At 38.3% G+C, this 19,748-nt stretch overlaps 2 protein-coding genes across 2 annotated transcripts; one reads left to right on the plus strand and one right to left on the minus strand.

Annotated features, from left to right (window-relative positions):
• The first annotated feature begins 1,503 nt into the window (after positions 1-1,503).
• On the plus strand, positions 1,504-3,179 carry LOC126591096 (uncharacterized). The gene is made up of 7 exons (XM_050256664.1): positions 1,504-1,731; positions 2,036-2,095; positions 2,176-2,268; positions 2,402-2,473; positions 2,563-2,634; positions 2,733-2,798; positions 2,889-3,179. Exons 1-7 carry the CDS (start codon positions 1,504-1,506, stop codon positions 3,162-3,164), a joined length of 867 nt encoding a protein of 288 aa, XP_050112621.1. The 3' UTR covers positions 3,165-3,179.
• A 9,548-nt stretch (positions 3,180-12,727) lies between these two features.
• Positions 12,728-14,174, minus strand: LOC126588271 (uncharacterized). Its single transcript, XM_050253354.1, has 2 exons — positions 13,889-14,174; positions 12,728-13,057 (listed from the first exon to the last, which is right to left on the minus strand). The coding sequence occupies exons 1-2, from the start codon at positions 14,102-14,104 to the stop codon at positions 12,728-12,730; spliced, it is 546 nt and encodes a 181-aa protein (XP_050109311.1). The 5' UTR covers positions 14,105-14,174.
• Between the last annotated feature and the right edge of the window lie 5,574 nt (positions 14,175-19,748).

Consider the following 19,748-nt stretch of genomic DNA (forward strand, 5'->3'; position numbering starts at 1 on the left):
AGAGTCCTAATAAAGTTTTAATTTTATGGCTATAAGAGAGTCCCAATGATGATATAATTGTAAAACAATTAACATAATAAAAGTTAATATATTTTTTATTGGAAACAAAACTTAATTAAAAACCCACGAAGCGAAGAAACTGCCGTTCAAAGTTCCCCCAGTCAGTTGCAGTTATATTTGGCTATCCCCTCAATCCTTCTCTTCACATCGTTCTTTTTTACTAGGACGCAAACATTATTCACTGATCTCTCTCTATAAATTTGGTATGAATTGAGTGGTCTTGTAGTTGCATTTGGTTACCCTACGAAATCTTTCTCTCTAACTTGGTTTTTTCTTCTAAGACCGAAAACATTCCTTTGTTAATCTCTCTACGAATTTGGTTTCAATTTTTAGGTGTCTATGGATTTTGATGGTTTGCCAGACGGTGACGAGATTCACTCAAGTGATGATGTGAATGAAGCAAAAAAGAGAAAGGGAAGAGGTCCAACAATGTTGGATTATAATGCTCTGTCAAAGGCCAAACAAATTGGTGTTCAATTCAATTACAAAGGACAACATTTTGGTGTTGGATCAGCGAGTTTGAGTTCGTCGGCAGGGATCCTTGCAAGACAACTAATACCAGTAACTTACGCAAGTTGGGATGAAGTTCCTACAATTTTGAAAGATAAATTATGGGCTGCTGTGAAGGTAAAATTTATAACTGAAGCTGTGCTCTTATTTCCTAACTATTGTTCTTCTATAATACATATAAAAATCAATTATCTTTTTTATGTTAATAAAGATTCATGGTTAATGCAGCAAAAATACGATTTGGCACCCTGTCGTAAAAAGATATTATTAACACAAATGTCTGGGTGTTGGCGTACATACAAAGCCACGTTGACAAAACAAATAAGATCCCTTGATGATGGTCCTGATGCAATGGAACAAATGCAACTCTTGAAGCCTGCTAATGTTGAGAAACAAGCTGATTGGGACAAATTTGTTAAACATCGATGCTCTCCTGAGTTTGATGTAAGCTTGTTTGTATTAAATTTTAAATTAATGATTAGGTTTTCTATGCATGGATGTTGGTTAAATGAAGTTCCTTGTTACCTGTTTTTCTTTGTTAGGCAATTAGTGAGAAGTTCAAAAAGTTGAAATCATTCCATACTCTCCCTCATGTGATGAGTCGTAAAGGATATGCACACTTGGAGGACGAGCTGGTATGAACCTTTGTATATATTTTAATTTCATTTCAGTGACAACACACTTATATGGAGTTTAAATTATGGATTAATTAATAGAGAAACAAAGGTACACCTGAGGAGGATTTAAATAGAGTCAGTCTTTGGATAGCTGCTCGTACAAGAAAAAATGGTCAACCGGTAAATGAGATAGTGTCAAAGAAAATGGTACGAAGCTTCAATTTGAAATTATCCTTGTGTTATTTTTTGTTCATTTTTCTTTTAATCTTGTAAATGATTTTTAAATGTATAGGATGACATTAAGTTGGTTAATGAAATGCCAACAACAGACAATGGTTCTATAAAAGATGATGCCTTATCACAAGCACTTGGACCTGAACATCGAGGTCGACTTCGTGGAGGTGGTTATGGGGTTACACCTTCTAGATATGATGCCCAAACATATGCCAGCATGAGTAATCGAGAGCTTAGAGACCGACTACAAAATGTCGAAGGAAAATTGCGGGAAGTGTTTGATCTTGTGTTGGCTAAACAACAAAATGAGGTAATTATATATGCAACTTTGTATATATTTATAAAAATGATAAAAGATTTACGGCATGATCAATTTGTATATAGTTAGAGCTTACTTGAGGGAAGCCAACGGTTCCACTGTAGATACCCACCAACACTGGATGAATATTTGTCAGCAATACTTGATACATCCAACTTTACCCTCGTAACCACATCTTTTATCGGAAAGGGAGATATTTGTTACAAAAGACTCATTGGATTGGTTTTTTAATGAGTACAAATAAAACAATAACGGTCTAAAAAATATATTCTAACTTCTAATCATATCGCTGCAGGGAAATGGTAAAGAAACTAATACCAATGATGCAATTCAAGTCTCCACAAATAGGCCTCAGGTAAAAATGTGTCATTAGTAAATAATGGTATTTTGTTGAATCTGAAATTGATAAACTTCTATTTCTTACATATTCACTAGTCACAGGGAGGCTGTATAGATCTCCAAAGAACTAAGAATGGTGTAAAACAGGTTCCCAATTCCAGTTACCAGGTTTCCAGATCATCTCCCCATGTATGAAACTGAAAATAGTGAACATGTTCACTTTCAGGCTTAGTTAGTCTATGCAGCTAATAGTTTCTTTGCATCTATCTTGTTATCAGTTGTTTCATTTGATTTTGATTATTTGCATTTATCTTTTTATCAGTTACAATGTAATAAGAAAAGTGCACCAGAGGCTAATGATGGTTCTAGACACACTTCAAAAGCTAGTTCTCAGGTACATATATGATCCCAAGTATAGCACAGTGGAAATATAATAAGACATAGCAGATGTTGATAATTAGATTGTTTTTGTTTTGTTATTAGATACAATGTGATAGAAGAAGTGCACACGAAGCTGATGATGCTTCTAGACAAGCTTCCAAAGCCAGTTCCCAGGTATACGAGAACAAGTACTAAATAGTTAGCTTATGAAACTTATGAGATTTTGATATAAACTGATCGAATTTTGTGTCTTCCACATTTGGTTGTCACAGAGAAGTAGTCCAAACATAGAAAGAGACAACATTAAGAGAAAAGAAGGTTCTAAAGCCACTTCTCAGGTAGTAAACACACGCTTGATAATAATTGTTAAATAGTTTGATAACTTAATCATTTAAAATTGATGTTCTTATTTGATTTCTTTATGCTAGTTACAACCTGTTGGTATTTTACGAGGGTCTTCATGCAAGTTACTAAATTGGCTCGGAAATGGACAAGTTGTTGCAACTGGAGAAATAGAATCAACAAATCCTGAGGCGAAAGTTCATCACATGGTGCTTGGTCCTAATTGCTGGAAAGTTTGGGTAACTGTTGTCAGAGTGGAGAATATATCTTTGTACCGCCCTACAAGTGAATTTCGTGTCCTTGAGGATGCTGTGTCTAGTACAATTGCCTGGCCATCAAAGTACGTCCGAGTTGGGGAGTAATTTTAGTTCGTACTTAGACTAGAAAATTGTACTTTGACACTACATAGATAGTACTTTATGACTTCCGTTTATGTATTCATTAGGCACTACATGGATAGTACTTTATGACTTCCGTTTATGTATTCATTTGGAAACTCAAGTATTTTTAAATTATGTTATAATATTATCAAGTATTTTTTATGTGCTTATTATATTGTAGTAAATCTGCAATTTTGTTGGTTATTCTATACTAAAATATATAAATACAGATATATATATATATATATATTTGTTAAATAAATTTTTTTAATTTTGGAAAATAATTTATAACGGGCTTTAGCTGTGGTTAATTAGTAATCGACAACGGACATAGTACGTGGTGTTAGATCTCAATCTACCACGGGTACAATCCGTGGTTATATTGCAGTTGACAACGGGCATAACCCGTGGTAGAAATGAGATTTTTTATCACATCCAGAATACTAACGGGCACAGTGATCGTGGTGGATTGCAATTTATCACGGGCATTAGCTGTGGTTAATTAGTAATCGACAACGGTCATAGCACGTGGTGTTAGATCTCAATCTACCACGGGTACAATCCGTTGTCATATTGCAGTTAACAACGGGCATAACCCGTGACAGAAAATGAGACTTTTTATCACATCCAGAATACTAACGGGCACAGTGTCCGTGGTGGATTGCAATTTATCACGAGCATTCACCGTGATAGATGAGCTTTTTTCTTCTAGTGAGTAGGCCATCAATCTGTCGCTTACAACCGACATCGGGTTTCAAAATATTTAAAAAAATTAAAATTTATGTTGGTCGGAACCCACGCAGGCTTTAAAATATTTTTAAAAAAATCATTAGTGTCGGCTAGAAGGGACACCTTTTCCGACACCAACTTCATGTTGCTTAAAAGCGACATGGTTTTTCTTTAATGTGACACCAGTAATTAAAAATTATTAAAATATATGTCGGTTATAAGTGACATTAATTGTTTTCGTTGGTTAAAAGCGACATAGACTATTTATGACGCTTACAACCAACAGTAAATCCGACGTCATGTTCAGTAGGTATCGCAAATGTCTTGTCCACCACTATATTATATTAAACCAACATCACACACTGACACAATAAAGCCCTTTTGTAGTAGTGATCCCAAGAAAAATTCTGGAGAGTCAGTGTCGTGCCACCATTGGGCCGGATATGGCCCCGTGTAAAGACCTATTATGGGCGGCCACGAAGAAGGCTCGTGGAACATCTCCCAACTCTTATATAAGGTGTCTAATAATTATTCCTCTGATGTTTCTTCAGGAGAACTTTTGCATTACGCCTCTGAACGACCCATTTGTAGTAATACAAGTAGTGTTCTACATGGCTTCTGTCAAAATATACAAATGAATATTTATAGTAATACAAGTTGTGTTCTATATGGTTTCTGTCAGGAAAAAAGAAAAAAAAAACTCCATATTTGAAATGTTGAAAACTAATAAACTTCGTAGTAATAAATTAGAATTAACTCTTTATAATACAAGTTGTAATTATCAAGTAATAGCAGAATGAGGAGGAATCTTGAGCATGTGGCTGAAGTCGTGATGTTGACATCAAAATATGTACCGTTTTCTACTTCGGATTTAGGGTTTACTCGGTCTTATTATGGATGCTTACAAAATACCAGGGCTTTGTTTTGGACTTCAGGATACGTTCTTGGCATGCAAGGTTTCAATTATTACTATATATTGAAAACATTTTAACATGAAATTGACTTGTTTGCTCAAAAAGGAAATGACTATTGTGGCCATGATTAGTATCAACATTCGATATCAAACAACCGAAAATTGTGTTATAGTTTAATGGAGAAATTAGAATCCAGTCCCTAGTTACCACTACTCTATGATTAAAACCTTGTTGAATTTTAGTTTCTGATCAAGGTCCATAAACTTTGTACACATCAACATTTTTACATATTTTCATTTCAGCTTTTTATTTTATTTATTAAAAAATTAATTTATAAATACCCTGATCATATCATTCATTATCACTATCAAAATAATTAGAGCATTGTAACTGAAACTCTCAAATCTCAGTTATGCAATTCAAGCTATTCCGTTTTTTGTTTTTAGTTTGCATTCAAATCCATCAATTCAAATTTTGTCAAAATTTGAGCCGTACTTGTACATTCTCCGCTAGCTTTCAAACAAACATATATTTTTTCAGAAGATTTGAATTGCATCCCTTCTTTTTGTTACATCAGACATACTTTGTTAAAATTTTAAATGGGTAATCTTTTCACCATAGTTCTACCCAGTTGGAGGTATTTCAAGTGAGGAAGAACTGCATTGCATTTGCATAGGAACTTGGAGATCCTACGACCAGTTTGAGGGTTTTTTTTTTACTTTCTTTTTTTTGTTAAGGTGTTTTTGTATATTCTTACATCAGACATACTTTGTTAAAATTTTAAATGGGTAATCTTTTCACCATAGTTCTACCCAGTTGGAGGTATTTCAAGTGAGGAAGAACTGCATTGCATTTGCATAGGAACTTGGAGATCCTACGACCAGTTTGAGGGTTTTTTTTTTACTTTCTTTTTTTTGTTAAGGTGTTTTTGTATATTCTTACCAACTTGTATTTGAATATGCAAGCATTTCGCTTTAGCTTGTATTTTTGTTTATGCAAATTTCTGGTATGCACAACAAGTGTTTGTAAAAATGTTCGAATAAGTTTTTTTTTTTTTCCTTTACGGGGCTTAAAAGGCCAGACATGGGGTACAATCTTATTGCATTGGTGTAGACATGTAAATTTCGTTGCATACAAATGACGCATCACAAAACTCCACATGACATATGACTCATCACAAATAGACAAGTCATCAATGACATGTGGCATAAATCAAGCAAAGGAAGAATAAAACTTCCCAAAATTCAGCACAAGGGAGAAAGTATCCCTTAAAATTGGCAAACATGCCCAAATTGCTTCCAAAATCGGAAAGAAAGCTAAAACATCTTCATAAAACAAGCAAGTATTGAAGATTGCTCACAAAATAGGCAACAAGGCCTATAAATTTCGGCCAATATAGGGGAAAGTGGCTACAATTAAGACACAAAACATGCCTAAATTCTCCCATGGATGAATCAAGACACAAATCAAGGCCAAATCCATCCAAATGCATGGCTTTGGAAGTCTATAAATATAAGGACCCAAGACACACAAAGGGGTCGAAAATTCTACATGAAGAAGAACCTCTGCACAAATCTTTGAAGACTAGTACGCTGTCAAAGCTCTCTTCAAAGAACACACAACCAAAGCTGAAGCTTTCTTTCGACCAAAGCCGAAGCACTCCCTTGAAGAATCAACAAGCACTTGTGCTGATTCTTTCAAGACTTTGTTGCAAGCTCAAAACTTGTAATGACGTTCGTTTCAAGATCAAGTCACCAAGACCCTTGAATCAACGAAATCTTGCATCAACATCATCTTTGCCGCACCTTGAGGTAAAGACCATCCACGCATTGATCCAAGCTCAAAACTTGGAGCAATCGTTCAACCGTTCGTCTGAGATCAAGTCATCACGACCCTTGGATCAATAACCTACACATCTACATCAATTTTGAAGACCGAATTAGAGGAAAATTGTAAACAAAGATTGTAACCTACAAATTCAAATCAATACAAATCTACTTTGTACACATATTCTTGTTTTATTCGATACAGAATTTTGGTATTTACAATTGGGTACATTTTTTTTTATCATATATGGTGACTGCAAAATCAGTTTTTAATCTTGGGTACAAACTAGCTAATCAGGTAAACAAAAATACTGGAAGATTTTTGCAGTCAATGAGATTAAAAATGCCATATGCGGGTGTTTGGGGTGGGGTGGGGGTGGGGGTAGGGGTGTTTTTGGGAGGTGGGGTACAATCTTATTGCATGGGGTATAATTTTTCTATTAGCGTGTATGGCGACTTCACATCTGCTTTTCCATAATAGACTCTGAAGTGAGTTTGTGTTTGTAATGAAGATACGAGACTTGTTCAATGGCATACTTTGAAGTTGTTTTTATTCATACTTTATGGCTCATAAAGTCTATCTTGGGTACAAACTATAAACAGAAGAATAGCTTGAATTGGGGGATTGAAATTTGGGATTTCAGTTACAATGGTCTCCAATAATTTTGCTGTGATAATGAGTGATATGAAGTATAATTTAAAAATTAAAAATTTCAATTAAAGAATTATACCAACTAAGGACCGGATACAAAGTGTCCCTAGTTTAATAGCCACCAATTGAAAATCATCAAAATATTTTGTTGCCTTCCGCCGAATATTGAAACTGCATCATGAGTTTCAGTATTGGGTACAAACTGAAAATTGTGCAAATGTTCAATAGCAACCAATCGAAATCCTAAAAATATTCGATTTTCTCCGTCAACGATTTTCTCCATCAACTCCTTACATTCCATCAGTATTCCCACTATTCGCTAAAATCAACCAGAAATTGAGTGTAAGTTTAGTAGCTAACAACATAAAATCCTTAAAATATTCATGAGTCAGTAGATAGAATCACCGGTATTTGGACTGAGCATACCTGAGAACTCTTTCATTTTTATTTCCCCAAAAGATGCATGCAGGAAATTTTGAAAAGTCTGGTTATACAGTTTTGAATTAATGGGCTAACTACATTTTACACTATTTAAATTTGTGGTGGTTTCAAAACAATGACGTTTTAATTTTTCATATTGACACATTACAATTCTAAGGTTTTGAAATTAATTATATCAATTGCACCTTTTGTCTCTTTGAACGTCTAATCATCCACTAAATTGATTACTTTTCTGTTGTTATGCAAATGTTGCTTACGCATCAGCACATATAAGGGTCTCAAGCTCACCATGTCACCAATTTAAAGATTATCATACAATCAATCATATCGAATGAACAATTGATACAATTTTAAAATCTGAAAATGCAATAGAGAAAATTGAAACTTTGTGGCCTGTTTTAAAAATCACTACAAATCTAAAGAATGTAAAATGTAATTAACCCTTAATTAATCATTCTTCACTCTCAAGTCAAGTCCATTTAACTCTTGTCATGTGATATCAAATATCTCAGACAAGCTCAAATTAATGATTATTTGTTAGGTAGTCAACATCGAATTTGGTTCAATTGTAATAAGGAAGATTTACACATAGTAATACATGCCACAAATCAATTTTTACCCCGATGGCACAAGTGAGTACTATGAATTATTTAGATCAGTCCATGGTCATGCTCACATGTATATACAGTTAGGTCAACCTTCACAAAAATATAGCTCCACTTTTACATTATTTGGGATGATTTTGCTCCTAGTTTTAATCACAAATTCAAGCCACATGGAGCACAAGGAATCCAAAGTTGTGTGACACTCAGAAGAAACGTAGGATAAGAAGGCAGTAGGAAATGAACGTTTTGCTTGTCCTCCGGTGGTGGTGGTTAAGATTTCCTATCAATGCTTAATCATGAAATCCAAAATAAAGATATATAGCCAATGGACCCAGAATGTTACTCCTTTCAAATGGGTGGTTGCTGTTTGGTCATCACTATCATAGATAAAACGTCTTAATGTCTCCAGCTAATGTAAGGTAGATCGTAGTTTCACAATAGGACTTTATGTCTAAAAATTTGTATTACCTTATTTCCTAACACTTTATAAACCAGTGCTCGAAATATAAATGGTTTTTAGCTGAGGACTACTTTTGCTTACCTTCCACGGTTACCAGTTCCACAAAATCATTTACAAACAAGCTTTCAGGTGATCTTAATTGAATTATTTTTTTTATGATTACAAACGATAAATTTGTCACCAAAGCAGTGTCCATGTTTTACTCATAAATTACTTAAAATGGAGTATTTCCAAACAGTTACTACTCTATTTATACTTGGGAGAAAGAAAAAGTTCAAATCGTTAAGCAGCGAGTTTAAAGGAAAAGTCATTCCACCGGAAAAATCCAGCACCTTCCCAAACAATATTTCTACAATGAATTTTTTTAATGTAGTGTGGGGCAATATAAACTCCGCCGTGTAAGTTTATCTTACATTGCCGGTCCCAAGCCCGGATAAATGAGGAGGGGGAGGGCGTCAGGTAGTCGACAGCCGGCACTCCATGATCACGTCGAATCCTTATGAAAATGAATCAAGAACGAAATCGCACTAAAGCTAGGGCGTCACCCGTAAGTGGCGCGCTGTGTGGCCCGAGCACAGTGATAAGTGAGCAAGGGTCGCTGTATCTCCATCGGCACCCGGATGCAGTGTTAAATGAGCAAGGGGGCTATAGAAACTTCTTTTCGAACGACTCCACTCAAAGTTGTTTGGGAGCATATGCTCCTATCAACTTTACACGGGACACACAAAAGAAGTACTTTGATCCTATTAGACGGGGAAGGGTGAAGAAGCTAGGACAGAAGGGTAGAGTTCAAGAGAGCAAAATGCGTTTAGGAACGTGGAATATAGGAACCTTGACGGGAAAATCTATGGAAGTAGTAGAAGTTATGGTGAGGAGAAGGATAAATATTATGTGCCTACAAGAAACTAAGTGGGTTGGTCGTAAGGCAAAGGATCTAGAAAACTCAGGGTTTAAACTATGGTATTCGGGCACAAATAGAACGAGAAACGGTGTTGGCATCATCGTGGACAAGACCTTGACACAAGATGTTGTAGATGTCAAGAGGGTAGGAGATAGAATCATGGCAATCAAGATTGTAATAAGACAAGAACTTATCAATGTGATTAGTGCGTACGCACCTCAAGTAGGGTTGGATACGAGTTCGAAGGAGAAATTTTGGGAAGACCTTGGAGACTTGGTGCAAGGAATTGCTCAGACGGAGAAGTTATTTATAAGAGGAGATTTAAATGGACACGTGGGCAGGGAGACAGGCAACTATAGAGGTTTTCATGGTGGCCATGGTTTTGGGGAGAGAAACGAGGATGGGGAAGCTATCTTGGATTTTGCAATGGCATATGATCTCTTCTTAGCCAACACCTTCTTTAAGAAGAGAGAAGAACATGTGATCACCTACAAGAGTGGGTCGTCAAAAACACAAATAGATTTTCTTCTAATGAGGAAAGGGGATCGTATAACTTGTAAGGATTGCAAAGTTATAGCAGGAGAGAGCGTGGCTAATCAACATCGATTGTTGGTGATGGATGTACATATCAAAAGAGTAAGAAAAAAGAACAAGACTTGGAAGTGCCCAAGGACTAGATGGTGGAATCTAAAAGAAGAAAAACAAGCCATTTTCAAAGAGAAAGTAATCACCCAGTGTGTGTGGGATAGAGAGGGGGAAGCTAACCAAATGTGGGATTCCATGGCTAGTTGTATCCGAAAAGTAGCAAAAGAGGTATTAGGAGAGTCCAAGGGCTTTGCCCCACACCAAAAGGAATCTTAGTGGTGGAATGAGGAGGTACAAACAAAGGTGAAGGCTAAGAAGGAATGTTGTAAAGCCTTATACAAGGATAGGACCGATGAAAATGGTGAAAGGTATAGAAAAGCGAAGCAAGAGGCGAAGAAAGCTGTGAGAGAAGCTAAGTTAGCGGCTTATGACGATATGTATAAGCGACTAGATACCAAAGAAGGAGAGTTAGATATCTATAAACTAGCTAGAGCAAGGGAAAAGAAGACAAGGGACCTAAACCAAGTGAGGTGCATCAAGGATGAGGATGGAAAGGTTCTTGCTACAGAGAACGCGGTTAAAGACAGATGGAAAGGTTATTTTCATAATCTTTTCAATGAAGGACATGAAAGGAGTGCTTCTTTAGGGGAGTTGAGTAACTCAGAAGAGTGTAGAAACTACTCTTTTTATCGTAGAATCCGGAAGGAAGAAGTGGTTGTAGCTTTGAAGAAGATGAAGCATAGAAAAGCAGTAGGCCCAGACGATATACCAATCGAAGTGTGGAAAGTTTTGGGAGAGACAGGTATAACATGGCTCACTGACCTTTTCAATAGGATTTTGAAAACGAAGAAGATGCCAAATGAGTGGCGAATGAGCACTTTGGTGCCTATCTACAAGAATAAGGGCGATGTACAAAATTGCATGAACTATAGGGGTATTAAGCTAATGAGTCATACAATGAAGCTTTGGGAGAGAGTCATTGAGCATAGATTGAGGCAAGAGACACGGGTTTCGGACAACCAATTCGGGTTCATGCCAGGGCGCTCAACCATGGAGGCAATCTATCTCTTACGAAGATTGATGGAAAGATATAGAGATGGGAAAAAGGATTTACACATGGTCTTTATAGATTTGGAAAAAACATATGATAGGGTCCCAAGAAACATTCTTTGGAGGATTTTAGAAAAGAAATGAGTAGGAGTAGCATATATCCAAGCTATACAGGATATGTATGAAGGAGCAAAGACTGCCGTAAGAACTCATGAAGGACAAACCGAAAGTTTTCCCATAACTGTAGGATTACATCAAGGCTCATCCTTAAGTCCTTACCTTTTTGCATTGGTAATGGATGAGTTAACAGAACATATTCAAGATGATATTCCTTGGTGTATGCTTTTCGCAGACGATATAGTGTTGATAGATGAAACTTAGGAAGGGGTAAATGCAAAGCTTAACCTTTGGAGAGAAGTGTTGGAATCTAAAGGTCTTCGCCTAAGCCGATCAAAGACAAAATATATGGAGTGCAAGTTCAGTGCAAATGGAGGCCAAAACGAGTTAGGGGTGAGGATCGGAGATCAAGAAATACCAAAGAGCGACCGTTTTCGTTACCTAGGATCTATCTTGCAAAATAACGGAGAATTAGATGGAGATCTCAACCATAGAATACAAGCTAGATGGATGAAGTGTAAGAGTGCATCCGGCGTGTTGTGTGACCGTCGTATGCCACTGAAGCTCAAGGGAAAATTTTATAGGACGGCAATAAGACCGGCGATGCTGTATGGCACAGAATGTTGGGCGGTGAAGCTTCAACACGTACACAAAATGGGTGTAGCGGAGATGAGGATGCTTCGTTGGATGGGTGGGCACACGAGAAAGGATAAGATTAGGAATGAGGATATCCGGGGTAAAGTAGGAGTAGCCGAAATTGAAGGAAAGATGAGAGAAAATCGGTTACGGTGGTTTGGACATGTGCAAAGAAGGCCTACTGACGCTCCGATTAGAAGATGCGACTATAGGACAGAGGTTCAGGGCCGAAGGGGTAGAGGAAGACCTAGGAAAACTTTGGAAGAGACCCTAAGAAAAGACTTAGAGTACTTGGATCTAACGGAGGACATGACACAGGACAGAACACAATGGCGTTCTAAGATTCATACTGCCGATCCCACTCAGTGACTTGGATTTTCCAAGTCTCCAACCGAGAAGTTTTCCTCACTCGGGAAATTAAGGGAACAATACCTCAACCTACATGCTCCACTCACAAAGCTTCAACATACAAGCTTCAACAAAAGAAAATTCAAATAACTTAGCGAAGAAGGCTTTGGTGTATTTAACACAATACGTTGAAATGAAGGAAAGCTTATTTATTGATATCCCCGATAAGTTACAAATATGTACATATACTTGAGTCAAAATAAACAAACAAGAGGGAGCCTTCACAAAGGTTGATTAGGAGAAGTCTCAGCAGTCGGTAGAGCCCCAGAAAGAGAAGGCACCGGAGGGGGATCATTCGGAGCCTCAGTACTGGACAAAACCCTAGAAGGAGGAGGCATCAGAGGTTGATCATTTGGAGCTTCATTACGCGGTACAGCCCCAGAAGACGAAGGCAATAAATGCCTTTGGAACAAACCCACAAATCTCTGATGATCAAGTAAAACCTGACCATCAGATTCCTTCATCTGGTCAAGCTTCCTCTTCATGTTTGTAGCATAGTCATGTGCGAGCCGGTGCAACTGTTTATTCTCATGCTTGAGCCCTCTAATCTCCTGTTTATAGGGATGGGCGCGGTTCGGTTTGGTGCGGTTTTGAGTGAAACCAAAACCAAAACCGCAAGTTTTTGTGGTTTGGTTCGGTGCGGTTTTGAAGCCAAAACCAAAATGAAATCAAACCGTTTGGTTCGGTTCGGTGCGGTTTCAAACGGTTTCGGTTTGGTTTTTAAGAAAAAATGTACAATTTGCAATTTAACATATTAAAAAGCATTTCCCAATAGTAATAGGAAAATGACATTTGTTATGTAAACAATTAGCATGTTGCATGTAGTTGTGATGTTAAAACATGTTTGTGCAACAAAAAAGTGTCCCTTACAATATTTTTCATAAAACAAGTTGAATAAATTTGAATTCATTAAACGTGAGCGAAATTTTCATACTAGAATATGTGATATCATGCTTCAAATGAGTGGCTTTTAGTAGATCATTGTTCGACTCTTGATAACAAGATTAGTCCACCCTTGTACATATATGTGTGTGTGATGGTATAAAATAACAAAGGTTCTTCAAGTTAATGAACAAAAGAAAGTGATGAATGATGATATTCTAGTGTGGTTGAGTCCATACTAAGTGTATGGATTTTAACAAACGACCAATTAAAACATGAAATATAATATGGACATTTAATTAAATGTTTATTAATATTTGCGGTGCGGTTCGGTTTCGGTGCGGTTTTCAAAAGCCAAAACCGAAACCAAACCGTTTTCTATGTTGCGGTTTGGTTTCAAAACCGAAACCGTTTCAAAACCGCAAAACCAAACCGTTCGGTGCGGTTCGATTTGGTTCGTGTTTCGGTTTCGGTTTTCGGTTCTAAGTGCCCACCCCTACCTGTTTAAGACTCATCACTTCAGCCGCCAATGATTCAACTTGGCGGGTTCGAGCAAATAGGCGTTGGGCCATATTAGACACAGAACCTGCACACTGAACACTGAGAGCCAGAGAATCCTTAACAGCCAACTCATCAGACCGTTTGGAAAGTAGTCTGTTATCTTTGGGAGTGAGAAGGTTCCTGGCCACTACCGCAGCGGTCATATCATTCTTCATCACGGAATCCCCAACGGTAAGAGGACCAGTAGAGGAGACGAAGGATAGGCGCCATATGTTGTCTGGAGAAGGCGGGACTGCCTCTTCAACGAGGTTCAAGTCAAAACGACGGTCGGAGGGGCCAGACATTTTCAAAGGTGTTAAAGAGAGAAGAGGTCGGACAAATCAAGATCTTAGAAGTGCAAGAATGGAGCTTCTACTGGTGGATATTCAAGTGTGCTTTGGAACTTAATGTCAGCCCCTAAAAAAATCTGCACTCGACGAAGCTTCAGAAATCGAAGAGGCGCCTGCTCAGAAATCGAAGAGGCGTTTGCTTTCTCAAAAGCTGGGCTGCTCAGAGACCACGAGGGTCGATCTCAGAAATCGAAGAGGCGTTTGCTTTCTCAAAAGCTGGGCTGCTCAAAGACCACGAAGGCCGATCTCAGAAATCGAAGAGGCTTGCTTTCTCAAAAGCTGGGCTGCTAAGAGACCACGAGGGCCGATCTCAGAAATCGAAGAGGCACCTACTTTTCCAGCATTGTCAGCACCTGTCACACGCACACTCAGCTTTGCGGAAATTATGGGCATTCTGTCGAAGATTTCTGGCGAAGTAGAAAGCACATGAATCGTACTGTTCAATCACCCACTTCCCACATGCAACAGTAACTCATGGGTACCACAGATAACTTTGCCAAAGTTCTCTGACAAAGTTGAGACACGTGAAGCTTGCAGCTCCCGCTACATCGCTCTGACCAAGAAGGGTAAAAGAATTGCAAAGAAACAACACTAACAAAGTTTAGACACATAAATTTTGAAGGTCTAGCTACCATATTATTACCCACAAGGGTAAAGGAACAGTACCACTGCTGGATAATTGGAAAGTCCCTGTGTATCAACCTTTGTGCTTCGTGGCAAGGTAGACTAGCAAACATGCCCAACCTTTACTCACATTCGAGAAAACACTCCCAACAGGATTGCTTGCTCCAAAATCGAAGAGGCACCGCCCTCCGAATCTCGAGAGCCAGACTCCCAACATGATTACTTTCTCAAAAATCGAAGAGATGGTAAAGGAACAGTACCACTGCTGGATAATTGGAAAGTCTCTGTGTGTCAACCTCTGTGCTTCGTGGCAAGGTAGACTAGCAAACATGCCCAACCTTTACTCAAATTCGAGAAAACACTCCCAACAAGATTGTTTGCTCCAAAATCGAAGAGGCACCGCCCTCTGAATCTCGAGAGCCAGACTCCCAACATGATTACTTTCTCAAAAATAGAAGAGAGGGTAAAGGAACAGTACCACTGCTGGATAATTGGAAAGTCCATGTGTGTCAACCTCTGTGCTTCGTGGCAAGGTAGACTAGCAAACATGCCCAACCTTTACTCACATTCGAGAAAACACTCCCAACAAGATTGCTTGCTCCAAAATCGAAGAAGCACCGCCCTCCGAATCTCGAGAGCCAGACTCCCAACATGATTACTTTCTCAAAAATCGAAGAGACACCGCTCTCCGAATCTCGAGAGCCAGACCCCTAGCAGGATTGCTTTCTCAAAATCGAAGAGGCATCGTTCTCCGAATCTCGAGAGCCAGATCCCCGACAGGATTGCTTGTTCGAAAACCGAAGAGGCACCATTTTCCCAACTTCAAGAGCTGGATCTTCTTGGATAAAGCTTGTCTGTAATCTTCACACGCAACATCAGCTTTCCAGATACCACAGATCACTTTTTCAAAGTGCTATGACAGAGTTAAAACATGTGAAGCTGGCAGCTCCCACTACCGTGCTATGACCAAGCAGGGTAAAAGAATAGCATTATTACTTGATGTTAGGGAGACTCATATATATGTCGACCTCCATCCCTAACGGACAGGCAGACCTGCATAAATGCTCAACCCTTTCTCTTATCTGAGAGGGCACTCCCAACGAAGCCTTTCGAAATATTCAGCTTTCTTTCCCCCCGATAATACCTCTGTAAACAAGCTATACTAGAGCAAGAATATCTCATATCATCAGGGTTAAAAGCAAGAGTATCCCATATCATGCTTTTTCCCTGTCTTTTCCTTTGGCCTTGTTCTTACCTGCAAAACAAGGAGAAAGAGAGCAATCAGTCAGCACTTGGAATCAAGCTTCCAACCAGGAACTGACTGCCTAGAACCCCTTACCTGATTACTTACCTGGCATTGCTCTCGAGTACTCATCTTCAACATCTTATGCTTCCAGGGAAGATACCGCATCTGCTTGAGGAACAAATAGGGCAAGTGAGAAGGATACAAGGAAGCATGTGGAGACAAGCGTAACAGCACACGTGCCGATACATCCACTACTCTGTCAAAAGCAAAAGTATCCCATATCAGCAGGGTCGAATGTACTCTAGATTTGATAGACTTGTTTTGACCCTCAAATTCTTCAGTCGGCCTTATACTCTGGAGGAAACCAGAAAACCCTCCAGCCCGGTTCAAGAATAAGCCTGTGGAAAGTTACTTCTTCAAAAGCAAAAGTATCCCATATCATCTCTTCTCATTTTTCTTCTCTTTATCCTTCATGCTGCCTGCAAGATAGGGAGAATGTGAACAATCAGCCGAAGCTCTGATTGCTTACCTTGTCTGTCACCTCTTTCAGCAGATCCCTTAGCCCGGCGACTTGGGGGACTCCTACTACATGGTTTGTATCGCGCTTGACCAAGCCTGAAACTACAAGTAAGCTTCAAGTGAAATTGATACATTACCTTGTGCATCTCCACCAGTTACAGATATCACCCCTGGATGGAGGAAGAGTACTTCCAGAGAAGATGTCACATCTACCTATGAGACAGATAAGGCAAGTCAAGACGATACCACACTCCGATACTTAGAAGTTTCGTGGTTACGAAATCATTCTCCCACAATATTTTCTAATGTCATTTGTACTAAATCATTCACTTGTACTCACTAAAGGAGAGCTTGAACATATGTACTTGTGTAAACCCTTCACAATTAATGAGAACTCCTCTATTCTGTGGACGTAGCCAATCTGGGTGAACCACGTACATCTTGTGTTTGCTTTCCTATCTCTATCCATTTATATACTTATCCACACTAATGACCGGAGCAATCTAGCGAAGATCACAAAAAGTGACCGTTTTCGCTACCTAGGATCTATCTTGCAAGAGAACGGAGAATTAGATGGAGATCTCAACCATAGAATACAAGCTGGATGGATGAAGTGTAAGAGTGCATCCGGCGTGTTGTGTGACCGTCGTAGGCCACTGAAGCTCAAGGGAAAATTTTATAGGACGGCAATAAGGCCAGCGATGTTGTATGGCACAGAATGTTTGACGGTAAAGCATCAACACGTACACAAAATGGGTGTAGCGGAGATGAGGATGCTTCGTGGGATGTATGGGCACACGATAAAGGATAAGATTGGGAATGAGGATATCCGAGGTAAAGTAGGAGTAGCCAAAATTGAAGGAAATATGAGAGAAAATCGGTTCCGGTGGTTTGGACATGTGCAAAGAAGGCCTACTGACGCTCCGGTTCGAAAATGTGACTACGGGACATAGGTTCAGGGCCGAAGGGGTAGAGGAAGACCTAGGAAAACTTTGGAAGAGACCCTAAGAAAAGACTTGAGTACTTGGATCTAACAGAGGACATGAAACAAAACCGAGCACAATGGCGTTCTAGGATTCATATAGCTGACCCCACTTAGTGGGAAAATGCTTTGTTGTTGTTGTTGTTGTAGTGTGGGGCAATATAAATGCACAAAGAAACAAACAAATTAAAAATAAAATAAACTCCGGAATTCGAAATTCAATTTCTTTACATCCATCTAGCCTTGGGATGCCATATACAGGTTGGAGGGTACTCAATTATTTTTTGAAATCATCAAATTTGGCTTAAGTTCTGGAGCAAGCTAAAGAAAATAATTTTAAAATGCAACAGAAAGGTGAGTGGTGATCGTTGTGACTAATAAATTGTTGGATGTTCTTGTTAGCATATAAAACCATAAACAGCTGTTGGAATCGACCCACGATGATTGAAATCCCATTATTCCATCATCTTTTATTAAACTAAAATTTACATATGATTTATGAAAATAAAGTAGTATACCTTGAAATTCCTCTATGCCAAGTACAACTCTGTGCAATATAAAATGTCGAATGAAAGAAGGTTTATGGCTTATTAGGCAATAGCATTAAAGGTGAATAATTGGAATGGCACTTGGCAAAGCCAATTATTTCAGTCTCTCATTGGCGTTGCAAGGTCCAGACCATAAGAAGAAAACAAATATACATTGAAAACTTTCATGCATAGACAAGATTCAAAGAAATATGTTTGTTGAGCCAATAATGTCTTATTTTATTTTATTTATAAAATAAAATAAAATGATAATGAATTAGGCAAGTCGAGCTACACATAAGGCTTGGTCATCGGTCTACCATAATAGTCTTACTCTCTAAACCCATGCATACAAAACAATCAAAAGGAACCAAGACCCCAAAATTTAGTCACATCCGCAATTTTATAAGCCAATGTGTAGCTTCCAATCTTTCCCGTCTGACTTTAGAGCATGGTTACAAAGAAAATGAAATGAATGAGAGTCATTCTCGCTTCAATTTTTTATTTCCTACTCATTCTTATTCTTCTTTTCCATGTGGAGACTAGGCCTGGCAAATGGGTCGTATTTTTCGTGTTTATGTCGTTTTAGTGTAACATATGTTATCTTAACAGGTCACGTCGTGTCACACTCATTATCTTAACAAGTTCTTACAGGTAAAATGACCAGACCCGTTATGACCCATTAAGATTTTTTTTTTATTATAAATTTGCACTTATCATATTGCCACATAAATATTATTTCGAAAACTAATTCGAAGTGAAAACCCCCAATTTTTACAAACCTTAGAAATGAAAAACCCCATTGAAGAAACGAAACCAATCTTAATTCGAAAACTAATTCGAAGCAAAACCTTATATGTTGAAAGTAATTCGAAAGAATCAACAATTACCTCCATTAGGGCTCGAGATTTGCTCGATCTAGAGAGAGAGAATTAGAGACCAAAGTAGCAGATCGACTGGTGGTGGGTTACTAGGTTGTATGTGGTGACAGTGGTGTGGTGGAGGGTGATTGGAGATGATGGTGGTAGACTCAGGGTTGGCCAGAGTTGAGGTTCAAGACTGAGATTTGAGAGTTCAGTTCGAGGGAGAGAGAGAGAGAGAGCGACTGCTTCGATTCGAGCCTTCGAGAATAAGAGAGAGTGATTTAGGGCTAAGAAAAACATTGGAGGACCAATATTAAATGTCAACCGATCCAACGGTCATCAATTTTCTAATTTAATTTAAATATATATATATATTAACTTTCAGTTCAATTCAGAATTAAATCATATTGTTGTTAATTATAGTATTTCTTTTTAGTGGTATAAAATTATTAAATTAATATTTTTTTATCATGTACGGGTTACCCACGTGTATACCTAGACCGACCCATTATCTTAACAGATGCTTATCAAGTTACCCGATAACGATCCGATTCGTTATCATGTCAACCCGATAACCTGTTAATTTCGTGTCGTGTCGTGTCGAGTTAACGGGTCATGTCAGAACTTGTCAGGCATAGTGGAGACCTAGCAATTTATTTCCATTTTCTTTCTTTCTCATTCTTTCATCATATTTTTAAGGGAACTTTAA

The sequence above is a fragment of the Malus sylvestris genome, chromosome 11 (genome assembly GCF_916048215.2).
Source record: "Malus sylvestris chromosome 11, drMalSylv7.2, whole genome shotgun sequence".
Classification (NCBI taxonomy): Eukaryota; Viridiplantae; Streptophyta; class Magnoliopsida; order Rosales; family Rosaceae; genus Malus; species Malus sylvestris.